The sequence below is a fragment of the Pteropus alecto genome, unplaced genomic scaffold (genome assembly GCF_000325575.1).
Source record: "Pteropus alecto unplaced genomic scaffold, ASM32557v1 scaffold131, whole genome shotgun sequence".
NCBI classification, from domain to species: Eukaryota; Metazoa; Chordata; class Mammalia; order Chiroptera; family Pteropodidae; genus Pteropus; species Pteropus alecto.
In genome coordinates this window covers 22,532,163-22,559,661 of record NW_006434709.1, presented here as the reverse complement: position 1 = coordinate 22,559,661, position 27,499 = coordinate 22,532,163, and the positions used below count along the sequence as shown (strand labels likewise).

Sequence of the window (27,499 nt, the reverse complement as noted above, 5' to 3'; positions counted from 1 at the left end):
TTTTTTTTTTTTTTTGGTTAAGCTTATTTTTAGGTTTAGAATTTGTTAGCTTTATTTGTAAGTATTCAACTTTAACAAAGAAAAACACATTTTTTTTTTTTTAAACTATAGTTAAAGAAAGCACTTTGGACTCTTATATCAGCCTAAAGCATTTAACATCTCTAAAATTTTCTTTCCAGTTGTAATCAAGCAGTCAGGTAGATGCAAGACTTAAAGAACCTCTTTTCTTTTTTCACTAATATATTTTTAGGGAAGAGGATGTAGGACTGCAAGTAAGTATACCGGCAATTAAACCTCATATAAAAACATGGACATTACCATCATAGAAACTGTCATATGTAGCCAGGACCTGTTTTCAGGGAAATTAAATAGTAGAAAACATCATATTCCAGAACAGATATTTAGGACTTGCTGCAGTCTCTGCCTACTAACCCTTTTGATACTCCGAGTGGGTACATTTTGACCAGTAGCCAGATTCCAGTTTGCATTGGCATGGGCTGCAGAACTTGAATTAATATCCTGAGTAGGTGGCAGCATCAGCACCATGCCAGAATATATTATAAGCTTGCTTTCTTTGTGAACGTGTCTTGATGGATTCTAAGAGATTGTTGTGGCATTTGTCTTGCTAGTGAATAAATCTTTTTGTGACTTTAGAATTTTTAAATTAATTTACGGCTGCCCACCATCTGATGAACTCTTGAGATCTGGAAAGATCAGTATGTAGTTTGCAAAAGAAGGTAAAGGTTTCTGTGAGATTTTAAATCTTCTTTTGAATTGGAGTAAAGCACCCACAGAATTTTCCATAGAAAAAGATATAATGTGCAAAGTTTTGAATAATTATTTCACTGTATTGAAACACTGAAAATTTAAGAAAGAAATCTATTTACATATTAAATTAAAATTTATAACTCTTAGAAAGTGTAATAGTAACATAAATTATTAAACTACAGTGACTCTAGATTCACAAGTTTGGATAAAACCTGGCTCTGCTATTTTAACTGAGTAACCTTGGGAAAACTGTTTAACCCCTTTTAGTTCCCATTTCTTCCTCTTTAAAATGGGAATAATAATGTATATACATACATAATAGTGCTGTGATGATCAAATGAAGTAATTCAGTTAGCACAGCACCTGACACCCATTGTCAGCTATCACAATTGCTTCTCTCCTGGTTGCTACTATCTACTGCTAATTAAATAACTCATCAGTGTTTGGGAACTTCAGGAAGTCTCTATCTTTGAGAATTAGAGTTAAAGTAGTACAGTCCCTTCTGCTGTAACACATGGTTTTTAAATTTGGATTAGCCCATATGCATTTGGTAAATAGGAAAATGCCAGTATAATGTGGAAGTTGGGTCAGTTTATCTGCGACTTTCTCCAGCAATCAGGAAAGCAAGTATTCTCACAGACAGTTTAAGGAAAATAGACGGAAATTCTACTGAAATGCCTTCCTTTAGTAAAAGTAGTGGCTGATTTAGTCGCCTCAAAATCTGTAGCACTTTGTACTATATTAAAACTATATGGAGCAGCTTGTAGTTACAAATGAAGGGGCTATGAAGATATTTTCCCCAGTATCCAAAAAACCCTGCACCTTGGATTCTATTTTTAATTTTGTTGAAATTGTGTACAATGACCTATATCTTAGTGGAGGAAGCATGAGTCCAAAGTTTAAGGAGATAAAAGGTCCACTGACCTTTGTGCTTGGTGCAAAACAAATATCAGTGGAGATTTAGCTGCATTAGTATTTTTATTATGATTGTTACTTTTATTTTTATTTTTTTTGAATGCTCTGGTTACCAAGTTGCATATGTTTTCAGAGTTTTGTCCTTTTTTTTGGTAAACCCTATTATTTTTAGTGTGTAATTTTGTAGAATGTGCTTTTCAACAATGTGGTGAATGTTGCCCAAATTAAAAACATCAACCTATGACAGTTAAGTGTAAGCAGGTGTTGACTGCAGCCATCTGAACAGTAATTATCAACCCGGGGCAGTTTTGATATGCAGGGGACATTAGACAATGTCTGTAGCCTTTTTGGGTTGTCACACAGGTGGTCGTGGTAGAGATGCTGCTGAACATCCTGTAATCCACAGAACAGCCCCACCTCAAAGAGTTAGTGGGCCCAAAGTGTCAATGGTGCTGAGGTTGAGAAACCCTGCTGTAAAGGGTTCTTGGGACATAGTCAGCACTAAATAAATATTAGGTAATATTATTAATTAATTTATGTAATTATAATAATACTTAAATTTTCCAGTAATTTTATGATCTAGTCTATTTTCGTGCTTTTGATTCTGTTTTATTTTTATGCTGGTATAACATTGTTTGATTGATGTTGCTATGTCTTATAATCCCATCCAGTTTAATTAATTTTCTTATTATTCTTTTCATAATAATATTATTTTTGTAATTATGAATTGACTTGGAATTTGGATCATTTTATTGGCTTCCAAGACTAAAATGTATTAATTTTAACCTATTGAGTTACTTGTACAAAAATTATACTCTTAAAATTTTTAATCTTTACTTTTTATTTATATTCAAGTCATCAAGTAATTTCTTTTTATAAACATGCTTTCAACTTTATTTCTTAGCGTTTTACATTTTTACCACAATGAATGTGTTTTTACATTATTGTTTTTTGTTTAGAATGCTATTGAGTTTTTTATATTCACCTTTCATAATTTAATACATTGGTGAGACTTTCGGAACAATATTAAACAAAAATAGTGATAAATGGTATCTTTATATATTTCTGAATTAACTATAACATAAAAAGTATAATATTTTGGTGATTGGTGTAAAGAAAATTAATCATATTTAGAATCAAGAATATTTCCAGTGTTCCAAGAAAAGGCCTATAGGATGACAGTGTCATATAGTCTTTGAACAACATTATGTGCTCTTAAGAGTATATACTGAAGAAGTACTTTATTCATATATTGTAGATATCTTAAAATATAGCTGCAATGTTAGAACACATTTAAAGTCATTGCTGAATCTGTATTTCTTTAAAATTATGAAAGAAAAAAACACATGAAGCAAAAATAAGATACTGTATACAATCAGGCAGTTGGTAAATATATTTACCAACTGCCTGATTGTATATTAGGGAGATCTTCATGAACTGGGCTATTTGATGATGTGTAGGACTTGAGTAGATTATCATAAATGGAAGAGAGAAGTGAGATTATTGCAGTGACTGGAATGAACATGACCAGAACATGGAATTAATAATCTTAGTCCAGTCTCTGGCTTGTACCACAGTTACCAAGACCATTCCAAAGATATCTGCTGGCTTAGCTGAGAATTTAGCTACCAGATTCTAAATAAGTTTATTCAAGAGCTTTTAAAAAGTGCTACTGCGAAGAAGTGATCACATTGTGATATAAATGTAATTATATGGTGAATCCAAAATGGAGAATTCTCGTTTAGTCTGAGTGACTGTTTGATATAGAACATTTCTATATTTATTGTCTTTGTTTTTGTTGCTATTTTTGTTCTCATCTCATGGTATTGTCTGTTTCTTAGGTGTTAGTATAAGTGCATCCAGGAGTGTTTTTTATTGCTTGCAGAGAATTTATTTTAGAATTCTTAACTGAATTCTCTTACTGCTGTGTGCTGCAGAATGGATGGATGGGATTGAAATATATCAATTTTACTGGAATTTTAAAAGTAAATATCAGTTTTACCTTTAAGTTCTGGAGTATATAACAGAAGGGCTTAATACTGAATACCATTCTCATTTTGTCTCGTATTATTTAAAAATAAAGATTTCAAATTTTTATTTTTACCACTACTATTTTCCTTCCTTCCTTCCTTCCTTCCTTCCTTCCTTCCTTCCTTCCTTCCATTCATTTACCATTACTTTTTATCTCACTTAAAATATATTATTTGAAGATACAGGGAAGTGTAATTGTGTCATTCTTCTTTCTCAAGTTTCCTACAATTTGCATATTTTTCTGTTTTTAACTGAGCGTAATGTTGAATGTCTTGGCTCAGCATGCTGAGAATTGTAAACAGAAACAATGAAAAACGAAGTACTTTCAAATACTTTAGAAATCTTTGGCCTGCTACTCTCTGTTCTGCTTGTGCTTCTTTATATTTGGGAAAGTAATTGCTCTCTGGTTACTTGCCTTCAAACAAGGGCAGGATGGGCAAGTCCCCACTTGACAGGAGTGGCTCACCTCGGATGTTGCAGACAAAATGGCTGATTCTGCCCTCCCCCTTTCTCTGTTTAAGCCATTGATGCTGCCCGCTTGCTCCTGTATTGGACTGAACACACAAGAAGCCCATAGCCTGGGTTTGTCAGTTAGCAGGAAATGTTTAACTTCATAGTATGTCAGTCAGTGCAAGGCACTGCCTAATATTATGGATGGAGTGATTCAAAAGCAAAACAAAGCCCAAAACAAAGTCCCCAGCCTAACAGGAAATCCATAGCTGTAAATCAAAATTCCTGTCGACTCCTAAGTCTATTTTCCATTACTGTCCTTTGTCCTGACATTGAATCCTGCTTGATTGTTACATCTCTTTTTGAGATATTCCTAAAACACAGCATCCTACATTATCCTCAGCCCTTACTCACCTCCTGTTTGTTTCTTTTCTATGAATGCCACCACTGTCCATATAGTTTTAAGGCTTGAAATCTACCTGTTGGATACAGGCCTGACATTCCTAAATCTTCTCTCTTTGTTCTCTGTCATCATTGTAAATACCAAGTCTGTCTGTCTTCATCAGGTATCTCTGTAGAACAAATTATATACCATTGCTAAATGTGAGATGTGAAGGTTAGTTCTGGTCTTTCACTTCCCAAGAAGGCAGGGGCTTCTCATTACCTCCCTATTCAGAAAATCTATGCAGTGTCTTCAGTAACATGCTCGTAATCTACTTCTTTTAGCTATCTCTTCTCATCCCGCTTAATGTACTCCTGAGAAAATGAGCTACCTTTCTGTCTATGACATGGCTTTGTTCATGTTCTCATTTCTTATTTTCTTAGTCCTTTTCTTCTGCCAGTGCATTCGTACCTTTTAGTTCTTAGCTAGCTTGAAAGGATTTCTGTAGTCTTCAGAAAGTATACATTATTTTGTGACATTTGTTTTTTTCACTTCTATTATAGTTATTTATGTGTAAGTTTTATCATAGTTTAAGCATCTTGCAGCATGAGTGCTTCTCTCTTTTTTTTTTTTTTCTTTTTTTTTGGTCTTTATATCCCTTAGCATGAAGCTTAGTGACTCACACATAGAGGTACCCAGGAAATACATGTAAATGACTAATTGAAAATGTTATATGGTTAAGGTTTGGTTGTGTTATTATCAGTGTTCACTTTATAGAGTGCTCTACATCTGTTGTCTGAAAGAATGTACTGAAACCATGAACATTTGCCTTACATTTTCAATGCCGTGGTGACTACAGTCACCAGTTGTGCATGACAGTGTGTGTATCTTGTAACAAGACTCTGTTTCCTTTGTTCTCGAACAGGAGAATCAGATGAGAGGGAGCAGTCAAAATTGGAAGTTAAAGTGTGGGACCCAAATAGTCCACTTACAGATCGACAGATTGACCAGTTTTTAGTTGTAGCACGGTGAGTTTGGAACTATTGAGTCAAAAACATCTTTTCTTTATATAAAAGAATTTATATGTATTTCCTTTATATTCTACTTGTTTTTTATTGGTCATATTTTTTTCTAGTTTTGAAATAAAGCCAAATATATATCACACCACTTCCTAAATAATATAGTTTATTATCATTAGTTTTAAAAATGAAAATAGATTTATTAAACTTTACTAATTAAGATTCCACTAATTTATTACTAAATACTCCTTGTATGAATGTAAACAATACAGAAACATATAACGAGGAAATTCAACACTTAAAATCCTATAACTTTAATTAAAGCAGTGAATTTTCAGGTGCCAGTAATAATGCGTGCCTCGAATCCCCCTCACTGCATCCATACCTCCCATGCAATGGGGAGGCCCATTGCTAAGCATCGGGCTTTCCCCTGAGAGATCTAAGCCTGCTGCCTGGCTTACTCACTTCCTCTCTGCCCACCCTCTTTTCCTCTTCTCTTGATAAAATGAATGGGATAAAAATTTATTTTTATTTTTTACTTATAGAAGTAAATGATGTTCATGGGGGAATTGCTGCAAAGTAGAAGGTAAATGAGATTATCATAGCATCGTATTAGTGGAAAAATTGGAAAAACCTAAAAATATGCCAGCAAGCAATTGATGAATGGAGGTAAACTCAATAATGGAATATTACTTGACAACAATTAAAATGAATGAGAGCTATAGGTAAACTCAATAATGGAATATTACTTGACAACAATTAAAATGAATGAGAGCTGTATGTACCAAAGAGATAAATCAAAAATAATGTTGAGTGAGAATACATACACTATGATCACTTATAAAAAGTTTTACAATGTGTGAACAGTGTCTTATTTCTCAATGGGCATATGTATGCATATGCATATTACATATATGTATGAGTTCTGGGACTGTGTATAGGGGGCTATAACAAAATTTAAAATATTTATTTCCTTAAAAAAAAAAAACTTGGCAAAATATTGGAATCAGGTAGATCCAGACATGATTACAAAGGTCTTCATTATGTTCTCTGATTTTCTCTTGAACTTTTTCAAAATGCAGTGGAAAAAGAGCCTTACCCAGTCTTAGACAGCACTGTTCATAGTTCCTGTTACCATGGAAGTTACACATCGTATTGGTGGCTACACATTCTGACTCCAGAGCCCATGTACCTAGCCACTAAATGATTAAATGAAGAGACTTGATGTACATTGCTGGGGAGGAGCAAGTCAGTGGGATAGACAAGATTGAAGATTTAAGAGTAGAAATGAATCATTGGTGGAAACACTGGCCCCCAATTTTGTTCTATTTAGTAGATATTGCAGTGTCAAGATTTGATTATCATTTTCTTTTTTCCTTGATTGCCAAGGGCCATGTGTTTCCTTTTTCCTTGAAGCCAGGATGAGAGGCACCAAGGAGAGTCACCTAGTATCTTGTTTGATTTTTTAAAAATCTAAATATAAATTAAGACCACAATCAAAAAACACTACACATCCCATCAGACTGGTTAAAATGTAAAAACCCACAGTGCCAAGCATTGGTGATAAGGTGGAGCAACCAGCACTCACATCCTACTGGTGGGAGTATGAGTTGGTATAGCTGCTTTGGAAAACTGTTTGCTGTCATCTGACATACATGTACCTTAAGTTTCACTCCTAAATACATATCCACACCTGTGCACCAGAAGGTACGTATACAGATGGCATATGAATATCACTATCCATAGTAGCCCTAAACTGGAAACAAATATCCATCAACAGTAGAATGGAGTTGGGGGTAGGGCATCATACAAAAGGTACTCCATAGCAAGGAGAACGAATGAACACAACTATAGCCAGCAGCATGCGTGAATCCACAAATAATTTTGAACAAAAGAAGATGGACATGAAAAGTGTACATAGTGTGTGATTCTAGTTAAGGTCTCAAATGAGCAAAATTAACCTTTAGTGTTTGAATCTAGGATGGTGGTTTGTTTGGGGGCAGAGGGAAGGAGTAGTGATTCGGAATGAACCAGAAGGAGTCTTCCGGAGTACTGTTACCTTCTGTTTCTTGACTTGGATGTTGGTGACATGGATGCTTTCACTTTGCCATAATTAAATAGCTGTACAATGTGTACTTTTCTGCACACGTGTTGTATTTTAATTAAAACGTTTAAGAAATCTCTTCCTCAGCTAATGTGTTTAAAATACGGGCAACAAGCGGCAAGTCTTAACTTCATTTCATACTTTGTCTCTTAAAGTTAGGGTTCTCTACCTATGGGAAGTCCTTCCAAATCATTAAATGATGATAGTGTCATGGTAATTTTTTTTAAAATGGAAATGAGCCCTTAGGAAGAGGTTGATGATATTTTAAAGAAAAAATGTTATTGAGATTTCACAATTTGGGCTAAAAAAAGGTGGGAGGGGTCAGTACTTGCTTTGCAGTAATAGTCAAACTCTGTAAGCTAATTTACTTCTCATTTTTTGAGCACATTTCAATACCAAATTGTTTACGTCATGGTGTTTAAAAATAGATCTTTCTCTTCTTTATTCCTCAATCCTACTTTTTCTTAATTTAATTATATGTAATGATTCATGTATGGTGAATTGTCTTCTCAATTTTTAAATCATATAGAAAATACTTTTTATTTGATAGCAGATTCTCAAATATCCAAGAACTTGTTTGATTTTTCTTTTATGGTTTTCATTCACTACCTAAATGTATTACTTTAAATAGAAAAAAAGAATAGAGCCTTGACTTTTCCTTTTTGTTTTTGTGGTTTATTCAGTGCTGTTGGGACATTCGCTCGAGCCCTTGATTGCAGCAGTTCTGTAAGGCAGCCTAGTTTGCATATGAGTGCGGCTGCAGCTTCTCGAGACATTACCCTGGTAAGACGCTTTTTGAAATTTTGGGGTTATTTCTTCTGCTACTTGTGTAATTTTACCATAAGAGCATTGTTGTAGACATAAGAGCTTTTTGGCTCTTAGCCTTGCTGACTGCAAGGTTGATTTGGCTTGGCATGTTGGTTAACTGGCGTGTCTAATTCTTAAGTTCTCTCTTGTGTTTGTGAGCTAAATAAGAATGACTATTCATGGCATAAGTACAAAATGGTAACAAATATTTTGGGGAACACAGTTTAACATTCACACCCATTTGTTTTCACTTCTGTGTTATTTTCATGCATTCTATCTATTACCTAAAGCATACATAATGCTTTACAGTTTTTTAAGTGTAAAAGATTTCACTTCTTGAAACCATTGTTATAGGAGTTATTCTTTTGTCATGACCTTTATTCAGTACCAGTATTTAAAGTTTTTGTGTCTGTTCATTAGAAAGAGGTTCTACTTTCTTACATTACTTCATTACATTTTGGCTGCCATCTTCTAAGACTATTTCTTTTTTCTGTTGGTGATCAAATAAAGCTGCCCGTATTCAGCTTAATTATACCACTAATGCCTAGCTGGGCATTGGGCTTGGCACTTGCTTCTCTCTCTGTGCCCTTCAGCAAAGTAGATCTGCAGGTTTTTTGCTGGTTGAAGTTAATTACTATATTCAGTTGCCACAACCCTTTGAGATAGATGGGCATGGTAGGTTGCTCATTTTATAGATAAAACTGAAGTTTGGTGAGGTTATTTGACCAATATTACATGTAATAAAAGTTTCAATTTTATTTTCTCATAGAATAGAATACAATGATAGATTTTATTACTTTCTCATTATATTCTAATTTAACATGCCTCCCACAAAATATCATAATAATGTAAAAATTCATACCGGAATGTACACCAAATTTGTTTCCTATAATGCTTTCTTGTATTTTTGTACATTTATAGATAGTGATGAAAGCCTTCATAGTCTTAGCCATTATGGAGTCTTTCTTTATCCTTTTTAAAGACTAGAATGTTGTTTATAGAAGCAAATTTTGTTCTCTTCACTGGTACAGTAATATTTCATATAAATGTTTAGGGATTTCAAAATAGGTTGTCTAAAACTTTTATTCTACCAAAGAAGCAAGAATATGGATAAACGTGTGTAAAAACCTTCAAAATCTTGTTGACAGATATTTATATGAACCAGAACTCCATGGAATGTAATCACCACCATATATATTTTTCTGTTCAAAAATATTTCATCCCCCCCCAAATTTTCCCAATTCTAAAATTAATGTATGCTTATAATGAAAAATTGAAAAATACAGTACAGCAGGAGCCAAAAAAAAGTTTTGTTCTCATTACCCAGAGTACAATATTCTTTACTGGCTGATTTTTAGCCATTTATTTTGCATTATAAACAATAATAGCAAATTACACAATAGGACAGAGGATAATGTAATAAAACTCCACATAACACCACCTAAAATAAATAGTTTAATTCTTTGCATTAAAATAATTTTCAACCATTAGGGTTAATGTTGAAGTCTCTAATATTTTCCCCCTAGTCCTATTCAGCCTCCTTCATCTGTACTTATGACCCTCACCACTCCTACCTCCTGTCAAGAGGTAGCCACTGTATTATTATATATACATAATACACATTATTATGTATAATAGTCTGTTTTTATAGTTTTACTATGTATTCATGTATCCACAAACAACATAATCATTTGTTTTGTGTGTGCTTAAATTTACTCTAACATTTTGCCATTTGCTTATTGAGATCTAGATATGTTAATAAATACATACCTAGTTCACTCATTTTAACTACTTTGTAGTATTTGTAGTATTTTATAGAATACTGTACCACATTATTTATGTTTTCTTTTACCAAGGAACATCTGAAGTGCTTTAAAAACATTTTTCTTTTGCTGCATTGAAATTTACAACACATTTCCCTTTGTACACATGCGTGTGAGCCTTTTCTAGGCTAGAACTACAATTGAAATAGTAATTCACATGATTCATAGGGCAGTCCTCATTTTGAAATTGACCACATGCAGCCAGATTTTTCTGGTTGAAATTTGTAATTTCACAAGTACTTAATGAGTGTTCTCCTTTCTCCATCCATTTTCTTATATTGTCTTCAACACTTGGTATTTTTAGACTTAACATTTTTACAAACTCGATGCTATCTCATTTTAATTTGTACTTACCTGATTACCTAGTGAGTTTAAGCATGTTTTCATATGTTTATAGCTCTTCAGTTTTTTTCTTCTTTGTAATTTGGATTTATATCCTTTGTCTGATCTTCACTTGCAATATTATTCTATTTTTTTTTAGTTTTAACATTTTATACATATTTAAGACTGTAAGTATATCTAGTTTATTTTTAAGAATAAAGTTGGGGGTCTAACATTTTTTCCATATGGAAAATTAATCATCCCACCACCTTTTATTAAATTTGTTGTTTCCTCATGATTTTGTAATGCCTCTTCTATCTTATTTCAAGGTCCTAGATATGCTTAGATCTGCTTCTGGATTCCTAATCTGTTCTTTTTATTGACCTATATATCTTGTCCCTGCACAAGCACCACGTTATAATAAATTATGATAACTGATAAGACCTTAAGTCCCATGTGAACTCTGTTTTGAACACAAAGTCATTTAGAACAGTCTTCTATTCTGCCTCAACCCCCCCCCCCCATATTTCCCTAACACTATAACATAAACACTATTATAAGAACCTGGAAAGTTTTTTTTTCTAATGTTGCATGATCTTGTCTTGTATAGCTATACGGTTATTTAGGAAGCCCAGTCTCTTGTGGTTTAACATTGTTCTTATGAGATAATGCTTCCCAGATTATAACGGGGGATACTATCCCTGTCATAGCACAGCAGATTCTCTCTATTTTGTCTGAGGACCGAGAGTGGAAAGTCATGTCTTGAGGTGGTACAAAGCTCTTAGAACAGTTGAGACTGATTTGCCTGAAGATGTGTCTGCCAGGTGAGCAGCAGGTGTATGGACTCTTGGCTTGCAGGTGCAGTAACTCTGCTTCTCACTGCTGGTGACTGGTGGGACAGCAGACGAATTTCTTTTGGAAGAGGACAGTTTTCAAGATTCGGTAACTGTCTCTGTCAATGAAGGCCATGTATAAAAGAAGCATTTTAAAGAAGACACAACCTATATACCTTAATTACTTTAAATATCATTTGGGTGTATCTTTTACAATACATGGTTATTATGCTCCTTCTAGGCAGGTGCTTTCAGATCCTCCAGTGTTTTTATCTCTTCTGTTTGGTTTCCTTTAGTATTTAGCAATTTGGAGGTCACTTTTATATTACATCTATTATCTTAAATTATTTATTACTATAATTGTTATCTTTTTAAGCAGAAGTGTACTCAGAGTCTCAGGAAATTGTATTTTGGCATGTTTGTACAGCTGGTTTCGGAGACAGGGTTTGGATCTGTTCTTGACTCCTGCTGGGGAGTCCTGTCTACCAGATTACCTGTTCTGTCTCATTCTCATTAAAATGGCGTGGCTTTAAATGTTCTTGTCTGCCTTGGATTAGGCAGCACTGAAGAAGATCTGCTCTTTTGTCTACAACATGTAAATTCCCTGGTTTCCTGCTCTAACTACTCTAGATTCAGCTTTACTCAGACTCTTTTTGTATGTTGTTATTGTGTTGACATATTTTTAGTGCCATAATTGACATCTCTTAGAAGTTGTGAAAGCAGGAAGAAATCAATGCCCTTTGTTATATTAGATGCCATGACTTCCACCTTTAATCCTGTTTTCCTAGTGGTATGCTTTCCACTTTGTTGTTAAAATATAAGATCCTGAGGCATTTCTATAAAAATGAGTGGGAGTGGTTAAAATTGATTATTAATATGTTGAGAATATAAGTTTTGTAGATTGTTTCCCAAAAAGAACTTGTGAAAGGCTGATAAGTTCTTTTGTACCATTAAATGAAAATGGTTTCATCATTCAGCTGAATTTGGAAAGTCAAGTTCTTATTTTTCCTACAGTGTTTGCATTCCTGTAACATATCAGGTTAGTATTTTTTTTTTTTTTCCAATACGGTAACCGCACTGTGGATCTGAAGACCTCCCACTGCAGAGATGCCTCGTTCGGAAACTGTGGGAACCTGAGTAGCCTGTTCTAGGTGATTTTCTTTGTGACTTTTCCATGAGGACTGTAATTGGGCTTTCAGCATCCCTAATCCGACACATTCATTTATACGTGACAGTCAATATATGCCACTTGTCAAATCACCAGTCATATTTTGACAGTAGGTAATTAAGCTGCCTGCTGATCACTAGATCTAACTTCCTCATTTTGAGATCCGGGACGAACATAGCTGGACTGTGAATTTCAAACACTGCTAGTCTAAGATATGTAATAAGATTTATAATTATTAGTACATTGAAACCATGGAGGCTTCATAGATTTCACCCTTGTTTCATTAAAAGGTATACTTTGTATAATATGCAAAGAAAAAGTCAGTTTACAACAATACCTGCATTGACCTTTCCTCCTCCCCGCGCCACCCCCCCCACCCCACCCCCGCCCTTCCTTTGTGGAAACAAAATTCTTTAGAACAAACTAATCCCTGTGGTGGTTAGTAAGTAGTAGTTGGTGGATACTCTAGCTTATTAACTTCCTGTTTGTTGTCTGCACCCTTGTGGCCGGAGGGACGGAGTGCCCATGTACATTGTTAGGGAGCTGTTGCGGAAGCAAAGCCTCAGTCTCTGAGAATAGGTAATTATATTGGTACTGCATTTCTCTTTTGCCTAGACTCTGAGGACTAAAGCACATTGGAGATTAAGATCCTAAGAAAAGAGCTTTTTGAGTTGTTTAGGGCTTTCAAAATCTCCCGTTTTAGACTATTTTAGAAATAATGGTAAAGTAACTTACATTTAGACTCACATTTAATTAGTGACAGAATCAGAACTAGAAATTTAGGCTTCCTGATGCTGAGTCTGGTTCTGAGAAAGGTCAAGCTGTGTTGATTTAGTAGGGAGGAAGTATTATCCTGGAATATCTCTAATTCTTTTATTACATCTGATCTTTTAAAAATGTAGCTGTGATTTTGCTGTCTCCTGTCTTATATCCTTTTAGTGGCTTTTAATTGCATTTAGGGTGAAAACCCAGATCCTTAAAAGCAGGTCAGCAAGACTATATCTCTCTCCTTCCCATTACCCCCCACATGTCAGCTTCTAACATCCATTAGTATAGTGACTATATCTATCTTTCCTCATTGTTGAATCCCCAGCACCAAACGTAATTCCTATATACTAGGTGTTCAGTAAATATTTGAGGACAAACAAATTAATTTCTGTCTCTCGGATGGATTCTTTTTAAAATAGTCTGTTTTAAGCATTTTAATCTTTTTTTTTTTTTTTGCCAACTGCATCTTATCTGTAATATATATGAATTCTAATTTCATCATATCACCAGAGCTGTGTACATACAGTCTGAAGACCAGGAGTTACAGAAAATTTAGGTATTGGATACACTTGTTTAAAAATTATAGTAAAATACACACAACATAAAATATACCATTTTAATCATTTATAAGTGTACTGTTCTCTGGTATTAAGTATCCACTTTGTTGTGCCACCATCACCACCATCGATCTCCAGAATTTTTTCATCTTCCCTAACCGAAAATTTGTACTCATTAAGCAATAACTCCTCATTCTCCCAATTCTTAGCCCTTGGCAACCACAGTGTTCCACTTTTTGTCTCTTCGTAAATTTTTGACTACTCTCGATACCCCATTTAAGTGGAACCATACAACATTTGCCCATTTGTGCTGGCTTATTTCACTTAATGTCACTTGGTTAAGGTTCATCCATGTTGTAGTATGTCAGCATTTCCTTCCTTTTTAAGGCTGAAAATAATATTCCGTTGTATGCGTATACTACATTTTATTTATCCATTCATCAATAGGTTTCTTCTACCTTTGCCTATTGTGAATAATGCTATGAACATGGGTGTATAAATGGTGGGTACACTTTTATGATTCTATGGGTTTTTTACCCCCTGGATTTATAGCTTATAATCCACATAGCCTTATGCAAGTTATTTAACCTCCCTGTGTCTGAGTTTCTTCATCTGCAATGGGAATAATAATAAAACCTATTTGCCCTGCTTTAGCGGGTATGGATTGACCAAAGGGTATACAGATGCACCTCTATAAGTTGCTAATAAAAGTATCCAAGCATATAGAACTTGTTGGAAATGCAGTGGCTCTGCAGAGCATGCCTCAGGGCTGTTTGTCCTGAGCCCTAGGTTCTCTAAGGGGTATAGAGCTCTGTGACTTCGGCTGCCCAGGTTAGGTGGAAGACAACTAATTTATTGCTATCTCACAAATCTTTGAGCTTCCATCATCATTTCAGAGGAAATTACATTCAACAGTTTATACACTTTTATTTAAGATAATGTTCACAAATACTGGGCTCTTATGCCTTTTGAAGTCCTGGGCCCTGTCCTCATTGGGAAAGAAAGCAGATGATGCTTCAGTGTCCTGAACAAGAACTCTGGCACTGTCATTCCAGCCTCCCAAAAAGTCTGTCTCTGAGTTACCTTGTAGCATCAACTTGAGGATTAAACGTTGTAATTCCTGTAAATAATTTAGAACAGCATGTGGCACAATGTAAGAGTTCAATAAAAGTTGTTATTGAGATGATAACAGTGATGCATTTCCCTTCCAATCTTTGTTGAGTCTCATTTACTTTCTTCTGATTTTGTAGCATTGTTGATTATCTAAAAGGGGTTTTGTCATGCCGTTTTTACCACCATTGGAGTAGATTACTAAGTTTGAATATGGTCATTAAGCTGTGACTAACCAGACATTTCATTATGATTGTTACAAGAAAATCACTATATGATTTCTCCTTAAAACAAGCAATAATTTTTACAATAAAAATTTTTCCTTCAAGAAAAACGTTGAAAAGACAATTAACTTATTTTCCTAATATAGGAAGTTGATTTAACCAACAATAATTTTATTCTTCAGATATTAACTCTTTGTAAAAATGCTAGCCAGTAATCTTGAGCTTTATTTTCTTTATTTGTGAGTTCTCTTCAAATCACATATTTCATTTAGGGCCTTGAGGATATTGGGTATTTGAGGAGAGTTTGCAAATCACAGTCATTACATTATTTAAAGAAATTGGACTCAGCAGCACATTTAAATCTTTTGGTTGACATTTTAGACACCAACTTACACCAGAAATGTAGCCCTTAAAATGAATGTAAAATTGATAGAGCGAGAATTTATATAATTTTTTAAAAGTCAATTTACTTATGAGTAATATCCATGCTTCGGTAAGATTAGATTAGAACGAATGGACTACTACTGCAGTGCAAATAATGAAACATGGAATTATCTTTCCTTGTAGATACATCATTAAGGCAATGATATTCTACATTAGACACACTTTTTGTCTGAGGATCTATTGCGGATGAGAATTTTAAAATTATATTAAATGAGCTTAGAGATACTGCAAACTGTCCTAGGAGAATTGTTTGTGTGTATTGAGGTCTATTTATTCATCTTTCTGTTAAATTGAAGTTTAGTTAGTTTGTTTTTTTAAATACATAGCCTTTTACTTTACTTTTCCCCCATGAATTTGACACTAATATAAGAAGCATCAGAAAAATCATTATAGAATGGGACTACATCAAACTAAAAAGCTTCTGCTAAGCAAAAGAAACCGTCAACAAGGAAAATAGACAGCCATCCGAATGGGAAAATACATTTGCAAGCAACGCCTCCGATAAGGGCCTAATATCCAAAATATACAAAGAACTCATACGACTCAATAACAACAAAAAAACAAACGATCCAGTCAAAAAATGGGCAGAGGACCTGAACAGATGCTTCTCCCTAGAGGACATACAAATGGCCAACAAATATTTGAGAAGATGCTCAACATCGCTAGCTATTAGGGAAATGCAAATTAAAACCACAATGAGCTACTATCTCACACCTGTTAGAAAAGCTGTTGTCAACAGGACAAGTAATAACAAGTGTTGGAGAGGATGCAAAGAAAAAGGAACACTCACACACTGCTGGTGGGACTGCAAATTGGTACAGACACTTAGGGAAACAGTATGGAGGTTCCTCAAAAGACTAAGAATTGATCTACCATATGACCCAGCAATCCCTCTACTGGGTATTTACCCCAAAGACTTGAAAACACATATCCGAAAAGGTATTTGCACACCGATGTTCATAGCAGCATTATTCACAGGACATGGAAGCAACCAAAGTGTCCTACGAAAAGCTGTGGTACATATACGCAATGGAATCTTACTCAGCCATAAGAAGACATGAAATACTGCCATTTGTGACAACATGGATGGACCTTGAAATAACCATGCTAAGTGAAATAAACCAGACAGAAAAAATTGAAAATCGCATGAGATCACTTATATGTGGGATATAAACCTACAAGCAACAAAGGAACAGACAAACAAACAGAGACTCATGGACATGGACTATGGACTAGTGGTTACCAGAGGATAGGGGGTGGAGGAGGAGGGGGAGGGTGAAGTAGGTAACGGGGATCAAATATATGGTAGCTGAAGGAGACTGGACTTTGGATGGTAAACACACAATAGAATATATAGATGTCAAATTATAATGTACACCTGAAAATTATATAATTGTATTAACCAATGTTACCCCAATAAACTTAATTTAAAAAATTAAAAGAAAAGAAAAAGGATAAGAGGATTCTACAAAGTAATTCAAATAACATAGTTAAAGAAGCTTTAACATAAATTCCCAAAGAAAAATGTCCCGCTAAAATGAAAGACAACAAATATATAAAACTATAATCCAGACAGCCTTCACAAAATAGAAGATTTGATTCTTAAAAAAAAAAAAAATCATTATAGATATGAACTATGGGGTAATTATTTTTTTCTGTCTAGGGTTAATGGTGAAGAGATTTGTATTTACAGGTATTAATGAAGGCTTGTGGTTATAATTTCTTAAAACTTATCTTTGTATTTTGAGATCATGCAAAATAGTACTAAGACTTCCTATATTCCTTTCACCCAAACTCCCCAAATATTAACATTTAGTACATTTCCTTTATCATTCTCTTGTTACACATTATTTCTGAACAGTTTGAGAGTAAGTTTCAGAAAAGATGTCCCACATTACTAAATATTTGAGATGCTGAATAAGGATATTCTCTTCTATAACCACAGTACTATTGTCAGATTCAGAAAATGAACATCGCTATATTGCCATTATCTAATCTGGAAGCTTTAGTCAGATGTACTACTTGTCTCAGTAATATTCTTTATAACAAAAGAAAAAGTTCTTTTCTGGTTCAAGGTCTACTTGAGAATCACTTATTGTAGCTCTTTATAATTTTCTTCTATCCTGAACAATTCCATATTTTGTCTGCTTTTAATAACCATGGCAATTTTGAAGAGTACAGGCCTTTTTTTTTTAGAATGTCCCTAGATTTGGGTTGTGGTTATAATTTAATTTATAATTAGAATAAGTTTTTATTACACTTAAGTCCATTTTGGTCAGTTATGTCAGCCTGTGAGATTTTCCATTTTTTCCTAAGTTTTCAAATTTATCAACACAGTTTTTATAGTATCTTCTAATTAGAAAAATTTGCTCTGTCTGTAGCTATAAATAATTTTCATCCATGTTATTGTTTGTGTTGTTTGCCATTTTTTTCCTTGTAGTTTAATCAGAGATTTCTTTTGTCTAAAAGAATGAGATTTTAGTTTAGTTGATTTTTTTATTGTATGCTTTTCTGTTTTACTTTTTGTTCTTTTCTTTTACATTGCTTTGCATTTACTCTGATATTCCTGTTCCAGTTTTAAGACCATTTCTTAGCCCATTAATTTTATTCGTCTACTTAGCAATATTTAAAATTGTAAATGTCCCTTTAATTATCACCTCTCGTATACTTTGATATATTAGTATTTTCATTATCATTTAGCTCTAAGTATTTTCTAACTTACTTTATAATTTTGCATTTGATTGCTAATTTCCAAGCAAATGAGGTTCACAAATTTATCTTAATTGCCTTGGAGATTGTGGTCAGAGAACACATATACTACCACTTCTTTTAATGTGTTATTTCCTTTAGGGCCTGGATTATAATCCTCCCTAGGATTTTATTTTTCAAGCCTTGCCCACTTTCATCTCAGCCTAGTGAAAAGGAAACTTTCTGTTCGGATCTAGTCTCCCTCATAAAAGTCCAAAAAATGCTCTCAAAGTAGTAGTTCACCTGTCATACTTCCTCTTGCTGAATTATCTTAATCACTCCTTGCCTGCATTGATTGTTCTCCAGTGTCTTCACACAGTTCACAGTCATATTATATATTTGTCTAGTTTGTGTCCAGGTCACAGCCAAGGATAAAGAACCCATAGTTCTGCTCGTGGTAAGTTTGGAAATGACTTTTAGGGCCACGGAATTACCATGGCCTGCTGTCCCTATAACTTGTGATAATGATCAAAAGGTATGTGTACACATAAGAACATGGCTCAGGGTGTCTTATAGATTTGCATAAATGACAGCTAAGTCTTAAGAAATTGAATGGTGAATGAGAGATTTTGTTTTGAGTATTATGCATTGAAGCAAAAATTGAGAGTAAACGGCATACTTTTTTTTTTATATCTAAGAAATATGCCTTAATCATGGTTTGAGGTTTACTCGTTTATATTCACCTTCTGCTTATTATATTCACCTTCTGCTCATTAATGCTTATTAATTTTTAAATAGATTTGATGTTATGAATGCTGTATTTGTGCTGGAGGTATACATATAAAGTTTTTTGTAAAATTCTGAGCAAATCAGTAGTTAGTATTGAATATATATGTGTATCACTTAGCTGTTGTCAAAATAATGCTACATGTTACAGGTTGAGTTCCTGAGAAACAGACTTTGAGATGGAGATTTGCATACAGGAAATTTATTAGGGATCAACCACTGTGGAAGTGAAGGGAAGGAAGCAGGAGAAGAGAGGGAGAAGGTAGACTATGGTACAGTCTGATTGAAAGCCTCAGCTGACTCCATGGGATGCTCTGAAGAGCTGTCCCAAATCAGGGTAAAAGTCTGGGCCTTTACACTTCTCTGTCATTGGTGGCAGGCTGCCTCAGAAAGAGGGCATGGTCTTGGGTGATGAATCTTTTTTAATTGAGATCATTCCAAAGAGGACCAACAGCTGTCTGCTCACACCACTTCTAGTGCTGTGACTGAATATGTTCTTTATTCTCAAAGAGGAAAATACAGTATTCATTACACAGCCCAGAATTATAGTGACTTAGAACAGTGAGCATTAATTTCTTGTATACTTCTCTACAGATTGTCTAGAATTCTGCTGAACTAGACTGGCCTGATTTAGGTGCCTACTCTGGTTCCGCAGAATCCTAGACAATCTGCAGGTTGTGTCCAGATCATCATGTGTCTTTTGTCTTCTGTTGACAAAAGTCATTAACACAAGAGGGCAAGTCCAAATGCACAAACAAATGTCAGGGCTCTGTTAAATCACATATCTAAAGATCCTATTGGCCAGTCAAGTCACATGGCTAGGCCCAACAACATTGGAGTAGAAGAATACCCTCCTATGGAGGTCCAGAGGAGGGAATGAATATTTGCTGAACAGTAACCCAGTCTACCATAGAGTGATTCTGCTTAATGAACAAAAGACGAGAATTCCACTGCCAAGATTTCATTGTCAGTCTTTCTCCTAAAATACTTTGTTTGTCATCTCCATCTGTTATGAATGAGATGAAATGTGACAACACCTTCAGTGTTATTTGGCAAAGAGAACAGCTTGTGCTGAGTTCTTATGATTTTTAAAATTTAGATTTGAATGGATCTTGTTGTGTGTATCTGTATAAGCTATTGTAAAGATGGTAACTTTGTAAAGTATGTGAAGGGAAGACTGCGGTTTTTTTAATTGTATTTTAAATTGAGGCATACATATAGTAAAGTGTATTAAGTACCCTACACCTAGGTACATAGCTTATACGTTTTTACGTGTTTATATGTCCATGTAACAACTACCCAGATCTAGATAAAGAACATTTCCCAAATCTCAAAAAGGTTTTCTCATGCTCCTCCCCATTCAGTGAGCCCCCTCGTCTGAGGTAATGACTATTCTGTCTCTTCTCACTATCAATTGTTACTCTTCTCGAAGTTCATATAAATGGAACCAACCAATATGTTCTCTTATGTGTAGCTTTTTGAGTTATTATCTTACTGATAAACAATAGTCATTGGTTATTAGTTAAACTTCTTGGTCTTTCTCAGCTTATTTCTGTGAGTCTTCACTGAATGTTGTCTATTCTATTATAGAAAACATCTTCTGTGTTTTACTTACAGCTTTTTAGGGTAAGATTAGACTATAAATATTAAGTCCATTCAAAAGAAACCATTATGTGTGTCAGAAATATGGCATTAGTTTGGACTCCTAACAAATGATGTGATCCTCTGGTTTTCTTTGTGAAGTTGGTCATTGATTTTAACAGAAGTATTCCCTAGGAATTCCATACTGTATGTGCCTGGGTGGATGTTTATTTTCTATACATATAAACCATTGCTGCACTCTCCTCTGGGCTGTGGTATAAATGTGGGCTTTAGAGGTTTCATAGCTCCTAGTCAGCTGTGAGTCTAACCCATTCTTTCCATTTGATTGGTGGCACAATGTAAGAGCTAGTCTTCCAAAAGCAAATGCTTACTTCAGTGTTCAAAAACACAAACACACTCTGTAAAGAAGATATTAAATCACTTGAGATTTTGGTCATAATCACTTACTTATAAGGGCTAAGATATTACTATGGCTTTTTGAAGCCTTGAATAGATAATACCTCATCATCAGTTTTAAAAGTGCCTGTAAAAAGAACATTTTCATTCATCCAACATGAACAAAAGACTGAAAACTCATTCATGCTTTGAGTGGTTGGTATAATCAGTTGAGAAAACTGATTTAATTTTGTCACTTTGGTTTCAGAGTACCTGTTAATTATAAAAATTACTCCTACCTCCTGAGGAATCTCAGCAGCACAGTTAATTTGTATAATTATTGATTTTGAATACCATTTCATCTTTTTTAGTTTCGTTATCCATTTTAAATTTAGGAGTTTTAAAAATACTCATTTATAGAAATGTATTATTAATTGAAGGGATCCCTAAATGTTATTGCATTTTCTTTCCATTTTCATAGGTCAGATATCCAAAAACAATAATTATTTAGTTTCAGGGATGATGTAAAAGTATATAGCAGTGTACACTACAGCTAAACTTCCAAGTTTGTCAAGTGCGAAGATCGGCTAGAGAAATGGATTTTGATTCTGAAGTTTGTAGAGCACAAACAAAGAGTAAAGATTAATTTTAATATTTTCTAACCTCTGGTGAAGAAGAGTGAGAAGAAATTCACTTGAAAGTGAAGTTATTATGCCATAATTGTGACACATAAAGCAAGACTACACATGGTCGGTGGTCTTAGCTGTGATTTAACTAGGAAATTGGTAATGAAATCCCTATTTGCTTTTATTTTGTGGAATCCAGTGATTTATTTTAAGTGAGATGTAAACCCTTAGTAAAGCAGTTGCTGTACCTAAACGTGTCTACATACCATGAGTCTTGTCTTTAACTCTGTCAACAAGTTCATGTTTTATACCCTTATTCAATGTCTTAATGTATCACAGTATAAATATATATTTCATTGTATATGTTTGCTAATGATTTTTTTCTTTAACAGATTTTAGTTGATATTTGAGCTTATTTTTATGCTCTGTGCAAATAGGGAACTGTCCATTGTCCCCTACCAGATATTTAGGGATGACTCATAAACTAAATTTTTAAGAGACTTGTCACATAAATATACACCTCCTCATTTATGAAAATTTTAATAAATACCAGAAGATCTCTGTGTAAAAAAAAAAAAAAAGTGCAAGACTTGGCTTTCATGTTAGAAAGTTTAAACAGAACTAGTTCTCACTTGGCAAAGATTTGATCACTTTGCCAGCCAAATCTGCGCTACACCTATATGCTTATCCAAAGACAGGCTAATGTCCTGTTTTGCAGTTTTCCTGCTACATGTACAAATATGCATGCATGTTATGAATGAATCGCTTTCTCTCCCATAGAAAAACCATCAAAAGTTTTTCAAAACTCAAGGTTTTGACATTTTGGAATCTACTTTATTGACTGCTTCTGATGGGAGGAAAATGTTTTTTTTAAATAAGCTAGACCCAAGGGACTTTTGCATAAAGCCAGTTATATTATCCTAACCTATCTTTCCTCCTTTCAAATTATGCTTCAAATCACTCTCCTTTGAAAAATATAGGAAACTCCCACTGGCCTAGCTATTCCAAGCAATGCTATTCATCTATTCTTGGTTTTATAAAATCTCAACCAAGTTATTCTTTTAACATGGATAGGTAATTTTGTTTTTTGTTTTGTTTTGTTTAACAGGAATATGTAATTTTGTTTTGTATTATTGTCATTCATTCTCAATTCCACTGTTTTCTTTCTGTTTCTCCTTCTTAATACATCATTCCCTTAACCCAACCTGAGAATATTTTTCTCACTCTCTGATATATTACCTATTTTTCCCTTGTTAAGGAAGGCTGTTCCAACCTTGTACAGAAGCTGAAGTGATGTTGGCTTTTTTAACCATAAAGATGATGAAACTTACTGGGTTCCCAATTTAATACTTGGAGGTCCTGGATCTTCGTGGTTAAGTTGCTATAACAAATGAATGCATTTAAAAATATATACGCCTTAAAAGATATATATCAACATTTTCTTAAAGCAATAAATGATATTTTGAATAATTATTAAGTAATCTTGGTTAAATTTTTCTTAATTTTGTTAAAAAATAAATACTACCTACATATATTATTTTTAACTAAGTACATCATGCATTTTAGTGTTTCTGTTCTTGAATAATCTAGGAAGTTTGCATTTACGGATATTTTCTCTGTTTTTTTTTTGTTTTCTTTAGTTTCATGCTATGGATACATTGTATAGACACAGTTATGATTTGAGCAGTGCAATTAGTGTCTTAGTGCCACTTGGAGGACCTGTTTTATGCAGAGATGAAATGGAAGAATGGTCAGCCTCCGAAGCTAGTTTATTTGAAGAGGCACTAGAAAAATATGGCAAAGACTTCAACGATATACGTCAAGACTTTGTAAGTAGAAAACAATAAAATAAAATGTTGGAGTGGGAATATTTTATTTATTTTAGAAATCTGGTAAACCTGAAGCTATTTATTTAGCAAGCCTGTGACTTAGTAATTTTTATCTGCTCAATGTAGAATGAAGGCTAGTCTTACAGAGGAAGGAATTGACATTTGTTCTGGGAAGTAATTGTAAGACCCAGGGTCAGGAGGCCCTGAGTTCTTGCCATAAACCTTGGCATTATGAATTCATCCTTTTCATCTCTCTGAGTTCCAAGTTTAAAATATAGACAGCTTGTCTAACCATTTGCAGTAAATATATCTGATCTCTGCTTTTTAAGCTTTAGACCTTTGATATTTTTCTAATTATCTAATCGTTGAGCCTAATTTGCTATGGGCCTTTAATATGAGAACAACCTGTACCAAGCAGAGTAGGAGAATTTATGGTTTTTTGATCTTTGACTCCTCTTAATAATATGCAGTATCTTATTTACCTTTTAGACACTGCTATTATGTACTTCCTTTTGTTTTTGTATTTGTGGAAGTGCTCTCTTTAATGGAGTTTACAATCTCTCTGAAATGGAGAAATTTCCACTTGAGAAGTTAATAGATTTTTATAGCAGTCATCCTTTTTTTTAAATTATGAAAATAGAATCTTTTAGATTGTGAAGTATTTGATGTGAACTAATATCCTGCCTTTTAAGTTTTTAAAAATTATTCTGAAGCAAAATTGTTCCTTATCAATATGGGTTTATACATTAAATTCCAAACATAATTAAAGCTGTCAGTGTCACTGACATTTGTTCTTCTGGCAAAACTTCACTCATACCCAGATTGTTATATGTCATGATTTCAATTTAGAGGATGTACAGCTGAGAATTTAAAATGCATTGGTGGCATTTACCTTCAGATGGTCAGAATAACACTCCAGTGCGATGTTATTAATATAGTAGTTATTAATATAATATAGCGATACCACTTAATAGAAACCACAGAAACAAAACCCCTAGAGAACAAAATCTGCTGCAGGTCTGATAAAGGTAGAAGGTGAGAAACACACTAAAGTGAAGCTACTTTTCCCGGCACCGAGTGTGACATGCTCGTTTTAAGTTCTGGTAATCCTTCTGAATTCAGTGCAGTTCAACAAATGTCTGTTGAGCATCAGCAATGTGCCAGGCCTTCAGGTAGGCCACCAGACGTGCAGGAGAAACTTAACATTACTTCAGGGAATGAGTTCATAGTCAAGATCAAGAGATTGAAACATGTATTCCCAACTAAAACAAAATGTAGTTATTTCTGTCATAGAATGAACCAGTATTATGGCATATTGGGAAGGGAACTATTAGTTTTGCTGATCAAATCAGCAATGCTTTCATGGAATTTACTGGCATTTCAACTGGATCTCTGATGGTAAACTGAGAAGACAGCAGATTGAAAAGTGTACACTGAGGTATGAAACTTGGAGATGGCACTCCTGGACACTTGACATAGGACTAGGAAGTAACTCCCTGAAGAGTAGCTTGGTGCAATATACTCGGACATAGAGGCTAAGATTGACATGAGATAAAATAATGGTATGAAAATAAGTATAACAACAATAATAATAAGGCTGTTAGATGTTGTTGTTGTTGTTGTTACCTTCGTGGTCTAACAAAATTCTTGTAAATTTGCAGCATGGCATATATTTTTGCTGAAAGTGGTTAGAATGCTTATGGTTGAGCCAAACCACATAAAATTTGTTGTATTTTGGAGACTGGAATTGTGTCAAAATCTTAAAGAAGATATAACACCAGGAGACTGACTGTTAATGTTTTTTGTAGTTTTTGGGTGTTGTTTAAACTAATTATCCCCCCTCTCTCCCATACTTATAAAAGTAATATATAAACCTAAAGGCCATATATGACAAACCCACAACTAACATCATACTCAATGATGAAAAACAGGTACGTGAAAGGTGCTCATCATCACTAATCATTAGGGAAATATAAATCTAAACCACAATGAACTATTACCTCACATCTGTTAGGATGGCTGTTCTCAGAAAGGCGAGGTATAAACATTGGCAAGGTTGTGGGAAAGGGTTGGCATTGATTCCTTGAATGTTTGCTATTTTGTCTGATCAGAAGTTTTTGATTACTGAGTTAATCTCCTTATTAGTTATAATTATTCAGATTTTCTATTTGCGATTCAGTCTGGGTAGGTTGTATGTTTCTAGCAATTTGCTCTTTTTTCCCTAGGTTATCCAGTTTGTTGGTATATATTTGTTCATAGTAGTCTCTTATGACCCTTTGTTTTTGAGTCTTCTTTCTTTTTTCTTAGTCTAGCTAAAGGTTTGTCAATTCTATCTTTTCAAAAAACCAACTTGTAGTTTCATTGATCTTTTCTGTTGCTTCATTTATTTCTCCTGTGATCTTTATATATTTCCTTCCTTCTGCTTCCTGGATTCACTTTCTTTCATTCCTTTTTCTCTCCTCTGACTGGATAATTTCTAATGACCTGTCTTTTAGTTCACAGATTCTTTTTTCTGCTTGACAAGTCTGTTATTGATGTTCTGTATTATATTTTTCATTTAATTCATTCTTCAGCTTTAGAATTTCTGTTCGGTTCCTTTTGTTTTTTATTTGTTTTTCTGTTGAACTTCTCATTTTGTTCATGCATTGTTTTCCTGTTTATGTTGAGTTGTCTGTCTACTTTCTTGTAGCTACTGAGCTTCCTTAAAACAATTATTTTGAATTCTTTTTCAGGCAAATAGTAGATACCCATTTCTTTGGAGTCAGTTAGTAGAAAATTACTGTGTTTCTTTGTGGTGTTACATTTCCTTAATTTTTTAAGTTTCTTGTAACCTTGTGTTGATGTCTGTGCATTTGATAGAGCAGTCATCTCTTCCATACTTTATAGACTGGTTTTAGTGGGCAAAGGCCTTTACCTGTGGGTGTGTGCAAGGGTGCTGGATGGTTGGAGTGCAATGGTTCCAACTCCCAGAAAGGCCCAGTGGCGTAGTTCACCTTCAGCTCCATTAGCTGAAGTCAGTATTGGTAAAGAAACAGGTGTCTGCAGTGGCAGTAAGGGCTGTTACAGTCTTTGGTGGCAAAGGCTGCTGCGACCTCCTAACCTCTTTTTCTCTCATGGGTGTGTCACGGCCAATGGGATCCCTCTTGGCAGTGTTTCTCATTTTAGAGCACTCTCTTGTGGTGGCGGTGGTGGTTGGTGGTGGTTGGTGGTAGCCGTGGTGGCAGTGGTGGCCAGAGGCATGGGCATGGTTAGCTCAGCCACAAATCCGGGAGTGGGGCATGTATGCTCATAGAGTAACAGCAGTCTGGGGTCTGGGATGCTGGCTAGCCTGCAGTTTCAGTGGCTCTGGTGCCTAAAATGTGCACACATGTGGATCAGCCGTGGAGCTGAGGTCTGATGTGCAGGTACATGTGGAGCAGCCGGGGCTCTGGGGTGCAGTTGAAGGTAGGGCTGGCAACCCTGTCTTCTGGGAGTGGCTCAGCAGGGTCTTACAGCAACAGCAAGAGGTCCTCAGTGGCACAGGCTGTAGAGCTCTTCTGTAGAGAAAGTCACTGGGAACCTCAGTGGCACCCACTTTATTTGCTCTGCGGTATTGCTGTAGGTTCTTAATTTGACTCCTGTGCTCCCCCAGGAGTTACCACAGTGGTAAAAGGAGCCAGTTTCCTTTCTGGAGCAGGCTGCAGAGGTCCGTTACCAGCAAACACTATGGAGTCCTCTGCTGTGAAAGCTGCAGGGATTCTGTCATGGGGGCTATTGAGGTCCTCAGTGGCACAGGCTGTAGAGCTCTTCTGTAGAGCAAGTCACTGGGGACCTCAGTGGCACCCACTCTGTGGCTTTTGCTGACAGCCTCCACCCTTCTTTGTTCTTAG

At 34.8% G+C, this 27,499-nt stretch overlaps 1 protein-coding gene across 2 annotated transcripts in view; it reads left to right on the top strand.

Annotated features, from left to right (window-relative positions):
* Nucleotides 1-27,499, top strand: part of MTA3 (metastasis associated 1 family member 3) — a 113,232-nt gene that overhangs the window by 67,000 nt on the left and 18,733 nt on the right. For both annotated transcript variants that reach the window (XM_025045163.1, XM_025045162.1), the window contains exons 6-8: nucleotides 5,472-5,574; nucleotides 8,353-8,452; nucleotides 23,442-23,630. In XM_025045163.1, the coding sequence (XP_024900931.1) occupies nucleotides 5,472-5,574; nucleotides 8,353-8,452; nucleotides 23,442-23,630 (392 nt within the window). The remainder of the gene's footprint in view (nucleotides 1-5,471; nucleotides 5,575-8,352; nucleotides 8,453-23,441; nucleotides 23,631-27,499) is intronic.